The following is a 21,488-nucleotide window of genomic DNA, read 5'->3' as shown; positions in this document are numbered from 1 at the left end:
GAGAGCGTACCCTGGGTAATATGGTGAGGTTGGGTAAAATCCAGTTGGAGAGGGTCAAGAACAGTTTGAGTTTCAGTGGGTTATGTATCAGTGTATTGGAGTCGGACAGTCAGGATTGGGGATGGAGTTGGGCTGCAGGCCCAGCCATTGTGTCAAATGGTGGGTTGGGCGGTGTTAAAGTGAGGATTTGGGGCAGGGGGAATGATGCAAAGTATCATATAATTAGGGGTAGAATGGGGAGAAGAGTCGGAGAGTTAGGATGGAGTAGAAAAACAGACAGACAGACAATGGGGAAGGAAGATTCAGGGAGCCGATGAAAATGGGATGGGATAAGTTGGAGCGATCTTGAGGATCTGGTGGGCTGAGTGTGTCTGGGCAGGTCTCTTGATTGCATGGGCAGTTGGGGGAGCCAGAGATTTTGAGGGGGCGGATCAGCGGGTAGCAGCAAGAGGATCGGTTGTCTCATTACCCAGGAATTACATGAGGATTTTTCCATCTGGTATTTCTTGGGTAACTATCCCGCTAAGTCAGTCAGATCTCTCCCCGATTCTAAATCATGAGTCAGAGGCATTCGTGCAGGGGTGTGGGGTAACTGGTCAAAGGAGCCTGACTTTTAAAAGGGAGAATCAAGAGAAGTCAGATTGAATGGAGTAAATATGATGGGAAAGCAGAAAAGGCGGCAATAACGAGGGATCATGGAGTGACCCAGAAGAGGAAAAATAGTGGCAAGGGAAGTTTAATAGGGTGGCAATGGGAAAGGCAGGCTATGGAAAATAAAATGGTAAGGCAATGACACTGGAAACCAGTTGCAGCAGAAATCATCAGGGAAGCTGGATTGCTCAGGCTGATAATAAGGAGCTCAGAGTGGAAGTCATAACAGGGAAAGTACCAACAGAAGACAGATGGTTGCCATCATTAATTTGGAAAGACAGTGACAAAGGAAGCTAAAATGGGGGAGATCAGCACAGAGAGAAACAGCTTGGCACGGATAACCATCATGGAAATCCTGGAACAATCAAACAGGTAAAAGATAAACTACAAACGTTATCGAAAATCCAATTATGAGGAGGAGACTGGCAATGGAAGTCACAGGTAAATAGAATGGGTGAATAAGTATAAAGGGAGCCATTTTAAACATATGGAGCTCAAACAGCTGAAGTAAGGTGAAGGCAGAAAGAATTTGAGGGATTTGATGGAATCCTGACTGCAGGAGGAAAACAGACTGTTTGCAAAGCTTGAAAAGATGACTAGATAATCTCAGTGGGAGCCAGATAGAAAAGTGCAATGGAATAGAAATTCATATTGAGAGCAGAGTCAAATGGAGACGCTGTGTGATGGAGAAAGTGTGAGTGGAGATGGCAGACTTAGAATCAAAGCTACAGTGGAGAGTCTGGAAAGAAAACTGAGTCGTGCTGTCTGATGGGAAGAGTAGGGAGAACAAAGAAAAACAAATTAAGAGGAATGATAAGACTAGAAAATGTCTGTTCGGCAAAGATCTCTCACTGGGGGTGGGGGGGGGGTGGGGGTCAATGCGCTTCCTTAAAGCTTCCAACCCTCTTAAAGTTTCCTGATGATGTGGAAAAGGGAAATTCTTCTGCCTGCTCAGTCACATCATTCAAGGAGTTGAGGAACAATTCTGGAGCTGTTCCAGGGCAACCCCAGAACTATACCTTACTGTCACCAAGCGGTCTGCTGAAAGCAGGTGGAAATTCATTTGGAACCCACAGCGGAGAAGAAAAATCACAAGTAACCCCAGCACGAAGTCACTCCTGGTATCTGGCAGTAAAACTAAGCAGACACTCTGTTGATAATGTACCCATCTCAAATGAGACGGCGAAGAAAACAAATTTCCAGAAAAAAGACACATGCAAGTTTCAGGGTGAGCTGTGCCGTATGTGAAACAAATTAAGATCAGAAATGGGAAACCTGGTTGGAATGGGCAATGGAAAAGATGCCAAGTTGGCTTCAGTGAGAAGGGAAGCCAAACAGAAAGACAAGAGTAACAGAAGCTGGATTGGATGAAATGGGGGGGAAAGGAACCAATTTAGTATAAGAGCCAGATCGGGAAAAATAAAAGGAAGAAAGGCAAAGACAGCGTGTGAAGAAAAATTGGCAGGACAACTAAAACAGAAGGGCATGGTAAACTTAGCTAAAAGGGCAAATTGAAGGATGACATTATGGGATGAGGTGAGGCTGGGGAGTGGAGAAGGGCAGACAATGGGCTAACAGCACAGTTAACGATGTGGAGATGCTGATGTTGGACTGGGGTGGACAATGTCAGAAGTCACAACACCAGGTTGTAGTCCAACAGGTCTATTTAAAATCACAAACTTTTGGGGTGCTGTTCCTACGTCAGTTGAAATACAGGAGGGGGCACATAGGCATTCTTTCCACTTCAGCTGACGAAGGAGCTGCGCTACGAAAGCCTGCGATTTTAAATAAATCTGGTGGACTATAACCTGGTTTTGTGTCACTTCTAGCAATGGTTAAGGAAGTGAGGGGAATGGGGGAAAGAGACATATATATTCAAACGACGACCAAGAGTAGGAAGCTAAGTGGGAATGTATACAAAAGGAATGCAAGTTGGGCCAGGCAGCCAGAGGACATGGTCAACAAAGTGAGAAACAGACTGTGAAGAGAATTGAAATAATGTAGTCACATACAGGGAGAAGAGGGAAACTAAAAGACTTATAATATAATGGACAAAGCAAACCAGTTTGGGAGTGATAATATTGGGGCAGGTGGAGGGCATATTTTGAAGGGGCAATGAAGAAGAAAATCATGAAAAATAGCAAAGGCAAAGACAAATAGGAACTAGGAGCCAGATTAAAAGGGGTATTGGAAAAAAGAACCGCAAAGAAATAGACAGAGAAAGCAAATAAAAAAAATTGATAAATGTGGGCATGGAAGTGAGGGCAGAAGACAAAATAGTAACTGGGATAGGAAGGGAAGACATTTTGGGATAGGAAGGGAAGACATTTTGGGATAGGAAGGGAAAACAGAAACAGAATGGGGGAAGTAATGACAAGCCAAGCTATATTGGGAAGGTTAGTGCAATCAGATGTAGCGAATTGGGTACGGATATGTCTAGATTGGCAATTGGGAGAAAGGGAGCCAGACTGGGAGGAATAATGGAAAATACAGACAAATCTGGAAAGGGAATCAAGCCAGTAAAGATGATAAGAAGGTCATTTAAAATGAAGTAGAGGTGGAGCAAATTACAGAAGAGACAATAATAAAGGGACCCAGATTTTAACAGGTGATGGGAAGAGGAAATAAAGGATGCTGATACAGGAAGAATAATTGCAAGATTGAAACATAGAATATGAGACTGCAAATAAAAGAATAAGGAGAAAATACAGAGATAATGGGAACTGCAGATGCTGGAGAATTCAAGATAACAAAGTGTGAAGCTGAATGAACACAGCAGGCCAAGCAGCATCTCAGGAGCACAAAAGCTGACGTTTCGGGCCTAGACCCTTCATCAGAGAGTGGGATGGGGAGAGGGTTCTGAAATAAATAGGGAGAGAGGGGGAGGTGGACCAAAGATGGAGAGAAAAGAAGATAGGTGGAGAGGACAGTATAGGTGGGGTGGTAGGGAGGGGATATGTCAGTCCAGGGAGGACGGACAGGTCAAGGAGGCGGGATGAGGTTAGTAGGTAGGAAATGGAGGTGTGGCTTGAGGTGGGAGGAGGGGATAGGTGACAGGAAACTCAGTTTAGGGTGGCGGGGATAAGCTGGGCTGGTTTTGGGATGGGCTGGGGCTAGGGGACAAGCTGGGCTGGCTTTGGGATGCGGTTATTGCGGGGGCGGGGTGTGAGGGATGTGTTGCGGGAAATGTGTTCGTCAAGGACTGCAACTTCCCCCCAGCAGTGGTCGAGAACACCCTAGACCGTCTCTCCCGCATTTCCTACAACACATCCCTCACACCCCACCCCCGCAATAACCACATCCCAAAACCAGACCAGCTCTTCCCCTCCCCCCAGTGCATCCCAAAACCTGCCTAGCTTGTCCCCGCCACCCTAACCTGTGTTTCCCCTCACCTATCCCCTCCTCCCACCTCAAGCCGCACTTCCATTTCCCACCCACTAACCTCATCCCGCCTCCTCGACCTCTCCCCTTCCCGGACTGACCTATCCCCTCCCCACCTTCCCACCTATACTCTCCTCTCCACCTATCTTCTCCTCGGTCCATCTTCGGTCTGCCTCCCCCTCTCTCCCTATTTATTCCAGTTCCCTCTCCCCATCCCCCTCTCTGATGAAGGGTCTAGGCCTGAAACATCAGCTTTTGTGCTCCTGAGATGCTGCTTGGCCTGCTGTGTTCAAGGAAAAAATACAGGTTGGGAGGAAAATGGAAAAGGAGAACAACAGGATCACAGACCAGGAAGGCAAGTGAGACTTGTACAGAGGTTGATGCTCTGCGGAAGAGAAACAGTTGGGAGACAGTAACCAGGAGAAGCTGGAGTGGATGGGAGTAATGAAGGGCAAAGATTTTAAAAACCAGGAAAGAGGAATATAGCTGAAGACAGAAAAGAACAGGGTCAGAAGCCAGGTGAAAAGGCAGACAGTGATATCACAGGAAAGACAAAGTTGACAGAGGGAAAATGGTGGACAGAAAGAGGAGGGGAAATGGTTGTGGGGACGAGTGCAGAAAGGAAGACTGGTAGATAATTTAGGAAAGGAAATCAGAAGCAGAGAATGGACAGACTCTGGTCTCTCTAACAGATGGTGATAGTGGGTCATTTGGATACTGAGGAGGGGAGGAGATAGGACAGGACAAATATAACCAATAAATAAAATGGGATAACATTCAACTGAACAGTAATCTGATGGAACAGATCTGCATATTGTACAGGTTCCACAGCAGATGGATAAATTCACTTCCCCAGGCTGCTAAATTCAACTGGACACCCAATCCATCACTACTGCAAAGATTTAGGACTACAAATTAATCTTGGGTGACGGTGCAAAACAGGCAGTTTTAGATTGGTAAAAATACAATGCCTAATGCAGTATTCAGTGCTTCTCAACTTAGTGGAAGTAAATATGGAGTGTCATGTAGAATGGGCTGTGAATCCAGTGGCTCCAGTTTGGTGCTGCTGTCAGAGGTGGGACTAGGAGGTGTTATTAACATCTAGTAAAAAACTAGTGGTCAGGAGTAAGAGGAATGAAGTAATGGAGGTGTAAGTGGTGGGAAGGCAGTGGGCAGGGTGTGTTGCAGCTGATTTGGCAGCACTCTGAAGGGTTTTTATGATGAAAGGAGAACTTGGCCTCACAAAAACGAAAGATGAAAATGCCTTCAGGCAGTTTTAAGAATGAATGTCTGTGAATGCTTCACGGCCCATTTGTTAAACCAGCCACTGCATCAGTTGAGCCCTTGGAGTCTAATGGGACTCTCCACACAGATAATCAAATGCAAAAGTTGGCTTTGCAAATGAGAAATGGATTGGTTGCATTTGAAAATCTGTGGTGCCTAGCATAAACACAATCAGCAAAACATTTCCTTGCTCCTGCCTCATTTCAATGACTATAGTGGGACAAGGCCTACAGCAAGCCCATTTGGGAAGCTGAGGAAATCCTTGCACTGCATTTTGTGGGAGGTCAGCTGACACTAAATGTCTTTACGCTTTCATTTTGTTTTTTCAGCATTTTGCAGGTACAATCTTTCTCCTAATGTAACAATGCTGAAATTTGGTGCCCTAAACAGTCTAATTATGCAACCATTTCACTCAATTAGATCTTTTAAAAGAAAATTAAGGGTAATACAAGAGAGAAACAAAAACAAAAGGGTAGGTATGTGACCTGGAAGTCCTGGATAAAATCTGAAGAATCTCCACTCCCAGAGGAGGCTCCTGAAATGAACCTCACACCTCAAAGTCATTAAAATGATCAGCTGTGAACACCTGACAGACATTCTCAGACAGGTCATCAGCAAAGAGAATCTGGAGCAGTGGCCTGCATGGTTTTAATGTAGGCTACAGGGAAAGTACACCTACTCCTCCCCCCCCAGCTCCACATATCCATTCAAGTCATCTGAAGCAATTAGCTTTTTGGACGTGACTTGCGGCTGATAAGTAAGGTCCAACTGTCAAGCTGAACATGGACCCAGATTTCCTGAATCTATCCCAAACACAGCCAGTACTTTGTAACACTGCAGAGGGGACCTCAATCTGGTATGAGACCTATTACAAGAACATGTAAATATGAAACACTTGCTTCAGGCAGGGATCCTTGGTGCCTTTTTTTTGCCATCACCAATATGTCAGCAGCAGGTTCTGGTTCTGACTACTTGCTTCTTGCCTGCGAAACTGTGGACTCTGGGGTTTTAAATGCCTGTGAAGTGATGTTGTGCTGTCAGATTTCAAGGCTGTAGACATCACTGGTTATCCTTCCCCTTCAAGAACTTTAATGCCATCAATGACTGATTATTGCACAACCTACAAAACAGTTCATTTGATACATGGAACCCACAATGTACAGTATGTCACAAAGCAATAACACAAAATAGTTCAAACATTCTAAATAATAAAAATGAAGTTCATTTGGTTTCCTTAAATGAATTTAGTTTCAAGAGGTGGTCCTGTTTTGTAGCACACAGCTGACTGTTTCATTCTTATTATAGCTGGAACATTAATTTTTCCTTTTTCCAGTTTAACAGTATTCCTTTGAAAGATATTGTTTGCTGTTGAGTTTATCATCAGGCAGAATAATGCACAATTGGTCCTATTTGTGCCCTAAGCTCTTAGGTCGAAGTAATGTGGGAATTTATTTTACTCCCAATTCAATTTTATTATCTAGAAAAAAATACTTTAGTTACAGACGAAAAACAATTCCAAAATGAGACAGAAAGCTAATCTACGGCCTGCAGCCTGCAACTGAGAAGTACTTCAAACTTGCAAAGCAACCAACTCAGATATGATCACATTATTTAATTAACTTGTAAGCAGTGCTCCAGATAAGCTATGCACAGTTGCAGAACAACTCAAAGCACTACACAGACTACTTCTAAGTATTTCCTTAAAGACACCATATGAGAGTGCAATGCTGCTCAAAGAAAATGAATAGTGCCAAGTATTCACTGACCAGGCTGTATATAGTGGAAACAAATTTACAGGACCATTGCCTACAAGTCTCTTTCCAGCGCGAGTTAGAAATCTGCCGTGAGCAGTGGTACAAATGACTGGTATCAAATTAGCCACCAGATATATTCATCACCAAACATTTCGACCTATTGACTTCAATACGATGGAATAACAAGCACAGCAGCAGGTGAATGATGTAATACCACCCATATAGCTTCTCCATTCAAGTCCAATTTCATCTTCCATACTGATATATTTACAGCAATGCCACAGGATATTTCTAGCTTAATGGCAAGACATAACTAAATTTTATGTGATTTGTGTGTGGGATATCTTTGAGTTTCCTAATGTGCAATTTGAAACATGTGCTACAAATATTTATTCCAGCTTAAAGGTGTCTGTGGAGTATGACGATAGCGATGAAGTCTTATCCATCTCATTTGACTCAGATACATACACAGATCACAAATGAAAGCCAGAAGAGAACAGCATAGAGATGGATGTTAACTAAAGTAGAGACTGTTATCTATGATAATCTAGCCTAACACTCCTGCTGTATGAATATCTATGTACAGCTGTTACAGAAATGATCCAGCACCTACACATTATAATTTATCAGATTTTCTTGATAAAGATCATTCAACAGTCTGCTTTGCCTCTACAGTTTTTCACTTTTCAATCTACAGTGATCATGACAATAAAACCTGAACTTTATTTTAATGTCTCTGAAAATTTCACTTATGCTCTCAGAGAAAGCAGAAGTTGCAGAGATTATTTTAGCCACATAAAGCTGTTTTCTTGCCCCAGTACATGGCAGAGTTCACAATTCAGCCTGATTTTTCGTCAGCCATGCTAGGCTCTGAAGGCAAAGATCGTGATTTACACTGTGATAACGAATGGCGAACCGACGATCTGGATGGAAAGCAGGAGGTGAGTGATTGAGATGCACAATCACACGATGTTTCCTGCACAAGAACATGAATGAAATACCATGTGAATACTTAAATGCAAAGCAAATTCCGTCTTGCATATGTATATCTATATTTGCATAACTGGGAGACAATCATTAAAGTGTCAATTGAAATTCTACACAAATTAAAATTTGCAGTCATAAACCAAGTAATTAAACAAGCAAATGCGATGCTTCTACAGCTACTGCAGGGGAACTTTCCCCATCTAAAATAAACGTGTTCATGCTTGGATGGAACAAATAGACAGAGAAACACTGGTCAAGCAATGCCAACATCACTAGCGTAACTACAATGAGGAATGTTAGTGCTGAGAAAAGCAACGCCTCCCAATTCAGTTATTCGGTTTTAACATCATACATCCTCAGGTACAGAATAAAGCTCATTCCACTATATACATACAGCATGTCCCAACTGGGAAATATACAATCCCATACTGTGACCTTTCTCACCTCTTTCCATTGTAGACATCCTGCATGCTCCTTGGCAATATTGTTAATTGGTACTAATGCAGGGACAGTTTCAATATTTTAGGAATAAGTTTGAGATTGTCAAAACTCATTCTCCATGGGACTCTTTCAGCCATCAAACAGAAAACTCTTCCTTCCCATTAGTTTATATTTGCTTTTTACCCAAGGCCAAACCTTTATGTGGAGATGGCGACACTAGAGCAGACCACCAGCTGAAAGAGCTAGGTTGAGCCCACTTTCATATGGTTTCAAAGCCCTGAATTGATTTTACAGCTTCTGAACCATCAAATGACTCAGAATGAAAGGTCTAATCCCATCGTCGAGGAAGGCCCACCTTCAGGAGCTGCTTATAAGTTGATAGCCATGTAATTTGAGTGAAGATAGCACCACAGGGAGTGGTGGTCACTGCCCGAACTGCAGGCAGTCCCCAGAGATGGAAGTGAATTAGAAAATGAGTGGGATCATTCCATTGGGGCCAGGCTGGTCGGCTCTTATGAGGGTTAACAGGAGGGGGACATCTGCTGGAGGGATTCCCCCAAACCATAGCAGAAAGCAGGGTTCAACAGGAAGAAGTCTGCCTGTTGGAGTCTGAACTTACTCAAAAGAGGACAGGTTATCCAAGATCTCTTCGAGTGCTGGTAAAATACAATGAACAAGAAAAGGCAACAAATGGTGTGCTCTTGCTTTGACACCCAATTTTATAGCCCTACCTGACCCCTGTCAAAATGCTCCAACTAGGGCTTGTTCAGATGGGGGCGAAACGATGAGTGCATTAAAATCCACTCCAAGTTCTCAAAGTGACAAAAGCCATCAACCCAAGGCAATATAACATTAAATTTTGAGAGGGAATGTTCTCAATGCTGGGATTACAGGCCTCACTGTGTGGCCGAATCACTGAGCTCTATATGATGATCTCCATCAGATTCAAGGACAGAAGCAAACCGTGGGGCCACTTCAAAATCTTATTCCCCATTTTGAATTCTGTCAATTCAATTTCATCTATTACTAATGAAAAAAGCAGTTTATTCAAGATCCGGCACAACATCATGGGCTGAAGGGCCTGTTCTGTGCTGTACTGTTCTATGTTCTATGTTCTAATACGTATATTCAGTTCGTGAGTTTAGATATTAGTGAATGAAAACTGACGACTCCTTTCTTTCATAAGAAAGTATGCCAATTGGACAGCGTTGTTAAAGGGCGCAAGCACAAAGAGCCAAATTGCCTCTTTCTATGTTGGAAATGTGTGACTTTATACTAATCCAGATATAATCATTAACATTAGTAGCACCAGAGTGGAGAATTTGAAAAAACATTTAAATGACATATTTTAAATGAGATGACACTTCCACTAAAGTGGTACCTCAAGTAGACCAGATGCTCCACATGTATCCCGTGTGTCTGGATCTTTCGCTCCCTGTGCTGGATAGGATGTTGGTTTTTGGTCCTCCTTGTTTGGTTGCTTGGGAAGTCTTTTATTTATAATTCGGGAAACACTGTCTACCTGCGAATGGCCCGGAGGAGCTGTCACATCTGTTTTTCGGACACTTTCTTCAGTGACTGGATCTTTTATTGGCTTGTCAGCTCCGTTTGTTGGACTCTGGGATCTGCCACACACATTTCTGAAAAACTCCTGAACAATCCCATATCTTGATGTATCACCTTTTGTTTTCGTCTCATGTTGGCTTGATTTCCAGATGGAGTCGACACTTCCAGATGTGTGCTCAACAACATTGAACAAACTGGACAGTCCATCATTGATTGAGCTGAGCACTGGGCTATCCCTTGTAGTAGTTGACCTAGCCCAGGCTGACTCATTTTGTCCTCTATGAGACATAGCCCATGGACTTCGTTCTCTTGTGTGATCAATTTTTGATGAGCTTCTTCTCTGCAACTTTGGTGAACCATACTTGGGTGAACAACAAGGACGTTCAAACTTAGACGGCACCTTTTCCAATGATGAAGAGAGTTGTTTGCTCCGGGAACTCTGGGTTGGCATCAGTAAGGACCCTCTGGATGCCCATGACCGGTGTAAGCTACTAGAGATTGATCTTGGACTCTCAGTCTGCAGCCCAACACTAATACTTCGGGTGGTTTGAGTGCCCACACTGATAACTGCAACAGTCTGGCTCGCTGCATTAACTTTCCTTTCCATTGAGCTTGTACAAATAACATTTCTGGCACAGTTGGCTGCCTCCTTCATGTCATCGCTCATATTACCCGATATCTGCAGATCATGCAGCGCAGAGGAAAACCCAGTAGCAGCAGCAGTAGCAGAAGCAGGATGTTCTCCAGTACCACTTTCCAACAGATCCCGATGCTTGGAAAAGTTATTAAACCACTTATTGTGCAACTTCTCTGGATGGAGCTCCATGTCTCCAGTTTGTTTGGGTTTTGCCATGGTAAACAGAAAACCTGGTTCAATCATAATTTTTCCCTCATTGTTCTGAACCAAAGAGCCATCCATCCTGCGCACTACTGGTGGACTGTAATAAATGCGAATGCCAGTTCTATCTGGTGCTGTGTAACTCCTTTGTATTTGTTTTGTGTTGAGGTGTCGGTTAACTAGATTTCCTGTCATAGTGAAATCCCAAGATGAAATTGCAGGCATCTCCACATCTGACTGGTTAATTACTGCATTTTCTGATTTTTCATGTAATAATTCACCATTAGCATTCTTGTGTTTCCAGTTTTTCTTGTTCAGCTCCTCAAGATTGTTTAAACCCTTTGGCAGGGATGTAGAGGGTGGAGGTAAATACGGAGATGAGTCCAACAAGCTCTCAAACTCAGACATGGAAGAAACTGATTTGGCCCTAAAAATGATCCATTTAAAGATGCGTTATTTTCTCTTTGTAAAAATGAAAAAGGACAAGGACATCATAATCCACTGGAACAAACAACAGTATCAACTATTAATTTTCTAGTTGGAATGGTAATGCTTTCACTAATCGTGTTAATATACCAAAAGACATCAGAAAATTACAGTTTTGGAAAAATACAAATTCACTGGCAGAAGATCAAGTGATGTCTTGTTCAATTACTAATTACAGACCAGAAATTATTCTGTTCTTATTAAGAAGGATGCCATATGCATGTGGAGAAGTTCAGGGAGACACAGATGTAATTTATATTTATCTGTGTGGGGTTGGTGATATAGGAGGGAATAGCTGCAGGGATGTTCTTGGGTCAATGTTTAAAGGTTGCTTAGCATCACTCTTCAGTCCAGGGCAGTTAATACCTCACTGCCTTCATTCTACACAAATGGGGGTGGAAAGCAATATTATTCCTGCAGTAGGTTGAAGGGTTTGTTAATTAAGGGTTTAAAAAATGATAAATAGTAGCTCTGTACCGAGAAACAAATCTATTTGAGAGAGGAATGCAGAGCAGATTGTAGGACTGAATTATTTTGCCACAGTTAATCATTTCAGTTTGATTAACTGAAGAATCAAATAATATTTTATTTAATTATTGTTAGTTGTAAAATAATTTCTGAGAGGAAGAAACAATAAGGCACAGGTCAGAAGTATGGTTTATGATGTCCTTGTTGTTTTTATGGCTCAAGTTAAAATAAACTTAGGCTGTAAAAAGAAGAGTAGATGCTACTGAAGTGGATGTAGCTTTTACCTGGGACACAGTTCTGTACATTTTTAAATGGCTTGTTTTGTAACATAAAATACGTAATAGGGTTGCATATATGAGTTTGTATGAATAGGTTGAACTTCAATTTATTTTAGCATCAACAATTATCATGGAGTCAGGCATGGCTCTTCCAAAGAAGTGATTTTGATAGGTTTTGAAGAATACTTAGATGTATCATTTGGAACATAGTATATCACTAGAAGGTGGCATTACACATTCTCAATAGTCGTCACATTATCTTGGTAATGATCTATGGAGTTAGTAAGTTAAGGAAGATGAGCTGTTACAAAATGGTGATCTTACGAATTGACTGACATGTCAAATAATCAGTCAGGAAGTAGACATAGGAAGTAGTATCACAGATGATCACGACTTTTGAAATGAATTCAACATTTGGCAAACAGGACCTAAATAAACCAAGACTGACCATGAACTGTTGATGCACTGCCAATGCACAATAGGACAATTAAACTTTAGAATGTTTCTGATCATGGCACAGGGTAGTGGTGAGCAACGGTTAAGAAGTGGTAATTTTCAGTAGTTTGGTGCACAAGAGAAAATTGAAGGAGAACTTTAGTTAACAGAAGATAACAAGAGACTTGCATCCAGCCAATCAGTTTCACGATCTGCTATTCTGAATTGAATTGATTGAAAACTAGTACTTTTATTAAACATAATTTCTTTTGTACTTGCTTTGATAAAGTTAATATATTCTGTGAAACTTATGAAAACATATTGGTAGCTGTAATGGATCTTGTAGCTAATCAAGAATTACAAACTTTAAACCTGCTCTCTCAAATCAATCTATAATTGTAATTGATTGATGTCTTACAATTAAAGTTAAATGTCGTTGCAAAGAAGGACTGATTTTGTCAACATTTTCTCATTTTACATTTATCAGGCCAATTCACAAGAAATATCAAACTAACAGGGGGAAGAAAAACTTCTGCTGTATAAGAGCAGATTGTTGGCAAACGGACTCCAATTGGTACAGACATTGCTTTGGAGAATTTACGGGCAAATGACTACATATAATTAAAGTTAAAGTGAAACCCAACATGTTATAGGGGTATAAATTTTAAAATTAGAACCATAACAAAGCAAACATGTTTTCACAGAGACAGAGAAATCTCTCTCCCTTGCCCCCAGGTGTTAGATGCTTTGTCAACTGAAAATTTCAATGTAATAAAATATTTTAGTTACGTGAGGGTATCCATGAATATTGAGCAAAAATGGATAAAATAGAGTTGAGGTGCAGATCATCCATGACTGAGGGCCTGAATGGCCTACTCCTCTTCTCTCATTGTGAATTTCTGTCCAAGAAACTGCTCAACAGATTAATGTTTAACCTACATATTTTGACTAAACATCATAACTTAAGAACAAACAGTAAAGATAGTAAACTTGTGCCTATTTAATGCTAGATTTTACGTCAATTACCAATTTAGTTTTTTTGCTTGCCTATAATATTTCAGCTAAGTATAGAAAAGCCAAACTTTACCGTTGCAAATTAGTTCCTTTAGCCTCTAATTCGTCTGAAGTTTCCTTTTCATTGTTTCTGTGCTGTAGCATCTGAAAATACAAAAAAAATGGAGTTTATAAATAAGTCAACTGGAAATTTGCAGGGTTTAATGAATCGGTCTTAATTTCCTTACAATTATATTGACTGTCACAAGAAGACACCTTGTTAACATCTGAGAAATCCGCCTCCTCACTGGCTAGTTTGACAATAGCAGCTGCCTTTGTACTAACAAAGATTCAGCAGGTCTTTGATCTTCTACTTGATATAGATGCAACAATTAGATGTAGCATAGTTAAGGAGTTGTGTGGGGGCGCAGAGTTCTATTATAAGCAAACAGTTCACAGTGTATGGGGAGAATTTTCCATTGTTGCTTGTATTTTGTTACATCCTTCAATGCAATGGTGGTGTCATGATATGAACCAAAAACAAGCTAAGTTCTTGTGATCTGCTAACATCGCTCAACTCCTGAACATTTTGACAATGGGTGAAGTAGAGAGCACAGTTCCAGTTTTAATGATTTTTATGATCATTCACAAGATGAAGGCATCACTGATTAGGCTAGCATTTATTGCTCATCCCTAATTGGAGTTGAGAGTCAAACACATTGCTGTGGGTCTGACAGTCATGTAAGCCAAACCAGGCAAGGATAGCAAATTCCTTCCCTAAAAGGACCTTAGTGAACCAGATAGGTTTTTCCTGACAATCAACAATTGATTTGTGCTCATGATGAAACCAGGCTTTTACTGATTTCAGTTCGGCTGCCATGATGAGATTCGTACCCAGTGACCCAGATCTTATCTGGGTCTTTTGGATTAACAGTCCAGCAATAATACCACCTCCCATTATGAGAGAGGATGTCTTTTGTTGATTTAACTTATGAGTTACATACAAACCTGCATTCAGTAATTTCAAAATTCAAAATCAGTTCTTAGATGCAGGGAATTTTTTTAAACAAGGACAATTTTTTTCTCAAGAATTTATATCTTGCAGAAACCTAATAGTGATGTTCCATGCTGCAAAAGTCAACATTAAATTCAAAGATGCTATTCACTAAATTAAGAAATTGCATTCAACTAAGGCAAAAATCATAATTTTACCCAATTTTCATAGAATTTATCTATATCCTGCAGAATGAGAAGAGTGCCTTCTTGCTCCATTCCCAGCTACAGGGGGAGCCAAAAAATATACATAAGGTCTCTGCTCCCAATACATGGAATTGGAATTCCTTTTGCATCTACAGAAACACAGCAAGGCAATAGTTGTGTACCAAGTAGGCACAGGCTCTGCATGAACATGGATACAAGGTAGGAGGGGCTGATTACCTCAGACAGCCATCTGGCTGCTGCAAGCAACAAGGAAAAGATCCCAGAGGAAATGAGGCATTAAAGTACATCAAAGGCTCTCATCGTTTGACTGTTAAATGCTTCTAATCCTGTTTTCATTGCAATCTGGGAGGGATCAGGACCTTTTAATGTCTACATTTTACCTGTAGCTAGAAAAAATGATTACAATGCCCAAGAGGGGGAGGTTGATGATTAGCATGGAGCTGATGGCATCTAAGTCATCCTTTCAGAAAGGCCTGCAGACAACACTCAAAGGCTGCAAAAGTTATCAAAGTGATACCAACTAAGTTTGATACGTAAAGTTTAAGTTCTATGTAATTATTTTACCATTATGTGGTGTACGAATGCTGTCAGTTTCATATAACTCCATGCTTATGATGTGTTTCAGACATGTGAAATCACGCCTATTCTTTATAACCGAGTCCTTGTGGAAGGCCAAGTGTGTCACCTGATTGCAGAAGCTCGCTGAGAACAAGGAACAATACAGCACAGAAACAGGCCCTTCGGCCCTCTAAGCCTGCGTTGACACATTTTGCCCTTCCGTTATTAAAACTGTCTTCAATTATAGGATCCGTATCCCTCTATTCCCTTCCTATACATGTAGTCGTCCATGTGCTTCTTGCATGTGGCTATTGTGTCTGCTTCCACCACCTCCTCTGGCAGCACGTTTCAGGCACTTCACCACTGTGTGTGAAAAACCTGCCTCGACATCTCTTTTAGACTTTTCCCTGGCACCTTGAACCTGTGCCCCATAATAATTGACCCCTTCACCCTGCGATAAAGCCTCACACTTTCCATCTATCCACGCCATTCACAAGCTTATAAACTTTTATTAGGTCGCCCTGCAACCTTCTGCATTCCAGTGAAAACAAACCTAGTCTGTCCGACCTTTCTTCATAGCTAAAATACCCCATACCAGGCATCATGGTATACCATACATCCTGGTAAACCTTTCCTCTATACTCTCTAAAGCATCCACATCTTTCTGTTAGTGTGGTGACCAGAACGGAATGCAATATTCCAAGTGTGGCCTAACTAAAGTTCTATAAAGCTGTGATATAACTTGCCTATCCTTGTACTTAATGCCCTGTCCAATGAATGCAAGCATGCCATAAGCCTTTTTTTAAAAAAACTGAATTATCTACTTGCGCTGCTGCCTTCAGTGTTCTGCAGACCTACACACCCAGATTGCTCTGCAAATTAATACTCCTAAATGTTGTGCCATTCATTGTACTATTTCCATCTGTACTCAACCTTCCAAATGCATCACCTCACATTTGTCCAGATTAAATTCCATCTGCCATTTTTTCTGCCCATGCCTCCAACTGATCTATATCCTGCTGTACCCTCTGACAATCAACCTCACTATCCACAACTCCACCAGTCTTTGTATCCCACATGACTCCTGGGGTTTTGACTGTCTTGGATACCTTCAAGGTTTCCACTGTCAAAGGGCTGTAACTGATTGAGACATTTCTGTTACTGTGGCAGCTTTTGTTGTATTCCTCCTCTTCCAAATAATATCTAGAATGGCTGGTTGTCTAATAAGGAAAGGTTGGGCTTGTATCCCCCTTCCAGCTATGAGTATGGCAAACCTTCTCTTAAGTGCCTCCAACACATTCATATGTTTCTTTGATTAAGGTGACCAAAACCACCCATCGTACTCTAGGTCTGGTTCTGTGTAACTGAAGCATCGCACTGAGGACTGTGCACTGTGCTGGTTCAACTTAGTTATGGAAGGATGTGACTGACTGGCTGTCACATCCCTGGAAGTGTCTGCTACAGGAGACATGGGAGGAGGTAAGAATACAAGGAAAGACTCAGTTGGCCACCACAGCTGCAGATATACCTCAATCAGTTAGTGCTCTCATAGTTTAGATGAGTAAAAGGTGACTTGAATGGAACATAAAATCCCGAAAGATTTTGACCGGGAAGATGTGGAAGGAATCTACACTGTCATGGGAAGATCTAGTAATAGGAATCACCATTTACAATCAGAGATTAGGACATTCTTTTTCTCTCAGAGGGTCACAAATTTTTAGAACTCTTTCTGAAAAGATGGTAGGACACAGAGTCCGAGAATATTTTTGAGGCAGAGGTAGATGGATTCTTGTCAAGCACAGGATTGGAAAGTTATTGAGGTACGCAGGAATGTCGATTTGAGGTTATATCAAATTAGCCATAACTGTATTAAATGGTGAAGCAGGCTTGCGATAGGGTTAGGGTTAGACCTAATCCTCCGCATGTTCAGATGAATGCAAGTGCGTCACTTCTGCAACCAGAGACTGTGCAGTTATAGAACATAGAACAATACAGCGCAGAACAGGCCCTTCGGCCCTCGGTGTTGCGCCGACCTGTGAACTAATCTAAGCCCCTCCCCCTACACTATCCCATCATCATCCATATGCTTATCCAAGGACTGTTTAAATGCCCCTAATGTGGCTGAGTTAATTACATTGGCAGGCAGGGCATTTCATGCCCTTACCACTCTCTGAGTAAAGAACCTGACTCTGACATCTGTGTTTAATCTATCACCCCTCAATTTGTAGCTATGCCTATTTGTAGCTATGTAACAAAAACAAAGTTGCTAGAAAAGCTCAGCAGGTCTGGCAGCATCTGTGAAGGAAATCACTATTAAACTAGACAAGTTCTAATGGGCTTTACTGCTGGACTGAACCTGTGGTAAGTGTTGAAGGAACCAATGAGATGGAAAAGACAGCAAGAACTGCAGACGTTGGAATCTGAGTCAATACAGTCCTCATGAGGGGTGTAAACCCGAAACGTCAACTTTCCTATTCCTCTAACGCTGCCTGACTTGCTGTGTTCATCCAGCTCCACAATGTATTGAATGAGATGGAAAATCCTATTTCACCTCAGCATCATCAATCTACCCATCCACAGTTCCAGTTCTTCAGTAAGCTGAACAATCCAAGTTCTATCATTCGATAAGCATATGGATGTACATGGAATAGTGTAGGTTAGATGGACTTGAGATCGGTACGACAGGTCAGCACAACATCAAGGGCCGAAGTGCCTGTACTGTGCTGTAATGTTCTATCAAATTCTTTTCAATTAGCATTTGGCCAAACCTTCACAGTGCTAACAAAAACAGAAGTTGGTGAAAGCTCAGCAGGTCTGGCAGCATCTGTGAAGAAAAGTTCAGAGTTAACGTTTCAAGTCCCCTGACCCTTGCTCAGAACTTCAGTGCTATTTCAGCTACCTATGCACCTCTGCATTGCTGTTCAATATTAGGATTATAACCAATTAAAACTCTACCTAATGCAGTGCCACTCAAAATAACATCTACATCCAAACCAAACTCTCATTTTTTGCACATAAAAATGAGTATTGAGAATTGAGATAGCATTTAATTATTCTAAGAAAGTGAGCAGAATGAAAACATTCATCGGTATCTAATTTATAAACTAAGTGTTCTTCATGCAGACTATGCTGGTGATGTTTTGAAGCAAGTACTTTCCAAATGGCCTTCTATTCATTAGCTCATCCCACATTGATATTCATGGTGATTCCTCTTACATGAGTCTTTTCCATGACACTTCATAAAGGGAGTGCCCATTTATAAACTGTTATCTATTACAATAAAAGCTGGTACAGTCAATTAGAAATTGATTTTTCTTTTAAAAAAGAAAACAAAAACAGCAACTGAATCAAAAAAATTATCAGATTCCAAAACTACGTTGTGGTTTTTGGTCCATCACATCAATGTCATACAAGTTAAATTAATAATTTTCTGCATGAAATGGAGATAAGACCATTAGCACAAACACATGCATTGTAGATCAAATGGTACATGGAACACAATGGAAATTAATCCTGTGAACGCAACTGGACACTGATGAATAGCCAGCATGATAATGTCACATGAATCTTACACTGATTTCACATCAAGGGCCGATTCTCAATGCTTCACGTTCTTGAAAGTTTTATCCCTGACAGGAAAGAAAGCAAATAGGGACAGCTCCATGAAACACCGTATATGGTGAAAGGAGAAACAAGCCTGGGCCATTTTTATTATTTTCTCTGAGAAATGTGGATAATGTTGAACATAGTTGACTTGTGGCGCAATAATAAAACAAAGGGGAGCCATTATTCTTCGTGTTAATACATGGAAAAACTGCACCTGGATCAGTTCAACACAAGAGGCATTATTCCCAACAAAAGAGAAAGATTTAACTTTCAGCTAAAAAACTTAATTGATGCAATCGGGAAGGCTGACTCTCATAGGTAACTGGTATTGGATTAAGACGACAGTCTCTCAAACTATGGCATAACATTCTGGGACACAGGTTTGCTTCCACAGCAGCTAGCAAAGAAAATGCAAGGTCCCACAAGAGGTGAAACTTGGGTTTTAACGATGTTTTTGAACAAATCTTTTTTTCTTTTCCCCTCATCATCTCATGACTTGTGCTGACAGAAGTAGAAACTCATCACCTGTCAATTCACTCAAGCAATCAAAATAAAACCCTCTATTTTTTGGATGTTAGAGAGACATAAATATTGGGAACTCCTCTTACACCATTAAACATATTAAATAAAGTGACTTACTTACAAAGTGACAATAAAAATTGTTGAGTATCCGATATTATCGCTTTTCTCATTTACCTCCACTGTATTACTTGGACAAATGCCATAACTTTCTGATTGGTAACTGCAAAACTCCTAGCAGCAAGATCCCACTGGAAGTTTAGAGATCATCAAAAGGACATTAAGGTACAAAGGAGGGAATGTCACTGTCACCCATATGCTCCGTACGGCTTGAGGTTCAGTGAGCTCAGGTTGTTACCTTATAGACTGTAACCAACTTGTCCATAGTCTCATATGTAAACAGGAGTAAATATTTTGTTTCTCTTTTATTAAAAGTCCCCTGCTTTGGCAAGATTATTTTTCTAGCTTAAATGTCCCATCCCTGCTGTCTGAATGGGTTTATCTATCTCAAACAACATCTTGGACAACAGCATTCACTGGGGATGGAGTCTGTCTGGAAAATGGGCATTTATGATGTAGGACTTTCTAATCCATTGTTAAACCTCCCTCACACAAATAGTTACCTTTTGAAGAGAAGGCAGATGCTCTTTCTCAGCACGCTTGTTAGAAGAAAGCCTTGCGCAAAGAACTTGTTTGTATTTTTAAGAGGACACTGCAACATTTGTGACTGAAGGACTACAGTTTTAAAATTAGTTAATACACATTAAAGCGGTTGTTTAGCATGTACCTGATTGATCTTCTGCTGCATTTCCTTCAGACGCTGTTCACTGTGGCTCCGCTCATTGTTAAATCTGTCCAGCAACTCTAATTTCTCTTGACTCCAGTTCTTTTCACTGATTTGAAGTTGCTGTGTTAGATCCATAACTGCACTGTATGACTCTGCGAGGAGTTGCTGATGTTCCTCTCTCTCCCATTTCAAAGCAGTCTTCATATCACCAGGAGTTTTCTCGGATGTCATTTTGCAAGCCCTACCTTCCAGCTGTTGTGGGAAATCAGTATTATTCATGGGATGCAGTCATAGCTGGCATTTACTGCCCATCATTCAATGGTGTAACTAGTGACTTGTAAGGCTATTTAAGAGTCGACCACATTGCTGTGGTCTGGTCACACACAGGGCAGACCATGTAAAAATGACCGATTTCCTTCTCTAAAAACAAACCATGACTGACAGTAACTTTTAAGTTCCAGATTTAATGATTCAAACTTATTTCTCCATGTCATTAATTAAAATCTCTTTCGAGTTCAATAACGTAACCACAATACTACAGCTGCTGGTATTTTTACAGCCTGATTTTGAACCTCTGTAATAAAATTGCAAGTAAACCAATAAGTTATGTATTTTGGTGGAAACAAGACAAATATTCATCTAGATCTCAGGCTCCAGCATTTACTTTCCTGTATTTCTTGCACTTGTGAAAAATGAATATTAAAAAGAGACTATTTAATGTTTGGTTTTCTGAAATAACTTCAAATGATTTTCTTTTTAACAAAACAGGCTACGCACTGTGCTTATAACAACATGCTTTAAATTGTCTACTTCAACATTCATCTAGAGTTCCCATACGAATGTTATGCGCTTGCTAGAAAGTAACTGTGATCATATACTTCCAAGACAAGAGCTAAAACCAGCGGAAATAGTAACGATATTATAGCTGCAATCCTTCTTGCTATGCTCCTCAAAGGTCTAAGAAATGCAAATACGGAGCTGAACCACCAGATCTTTAACCTGTATGATCTTAGGATACTGATTAACTGAGGGTAACCTTCTCCATGTCCATAACTAGATCAGAGAGCTGGGCACCTGGGTGAAGGGATGTGGGTGGGAGCGATTCCACTTCATGGGATACCCGATCAGGAAAGGAACTGTTCTGTTGAAACAGCGTCTGCCTGAAGTGGGCTTTGACGAGGCTCCTAGTGCAATGGATGAATGGAGAAGTCACAAACAGTAAATGGGGAAAAGGC

General features: G+C 41.0%; 1 protein-coding gene across 5 annotated transcripts in view; it reads right to left on the bottom strand.

Moving 5' to 3' along the window:
* Positions 1–4,297: 4,297 nt before the first annotated feature.
* soga1 (suppressor of glucose, autophagy associated 1) overlaps positions 4,298–21,488 on the bottom strand; it is a 99,936-nt gene continuing 82,745 nt past the window's right edge. For 4 of the 5 annotated variants that reach the window (XM_048550203.2, XM_048550205.2, XM_048550204.2 and 1 more), the window contains 4 exons: positions 20,254–20,505; positions 13,657–13,727; positions 9,880–11,329; positions 4,298–8,046 (listed from right to left, as the gene is read on the bottom strand). In XM_048550203.2, coding sequence (XP_048406160.2) covers positions 7,909–8,046; positions 9,880–11,329; positions 13,657–13,727; positions 20,254–20,505 — 1,911 coding nt within the window. In that variant the 3' untranslated portion in view covers positions 4,298–7,908. The remainder of the gene's footprint in view (positions 8,047–9,879; positions 11,330–13,656; positions 13,728–20,253; positions 20,506–21,488) is intronic. The other variant, XM_048550208.2, reaches the window with a different exon arrangement.

Source organism: Stegostoma tigrinum, chromosome 19 (genome assembly GCF_030684315.1).
Source record: "Stegostoma tigrinum isolate sSteTig4 chromosome 19, sSteTig4.hap1, whole genome shotgun sequence".
NCBI lineage: Eukaryota > Metazoa > Chordata > Chondrichthyes > Orectolobiformes > Stegostomatidae > Stegostoma > Stegostoma tigrinum.
The sequence above is the reverse complement of the archived record's forward strand: the minus strand, read 5'-3'. Positions and strand labels throughout refer to the sequence as shown.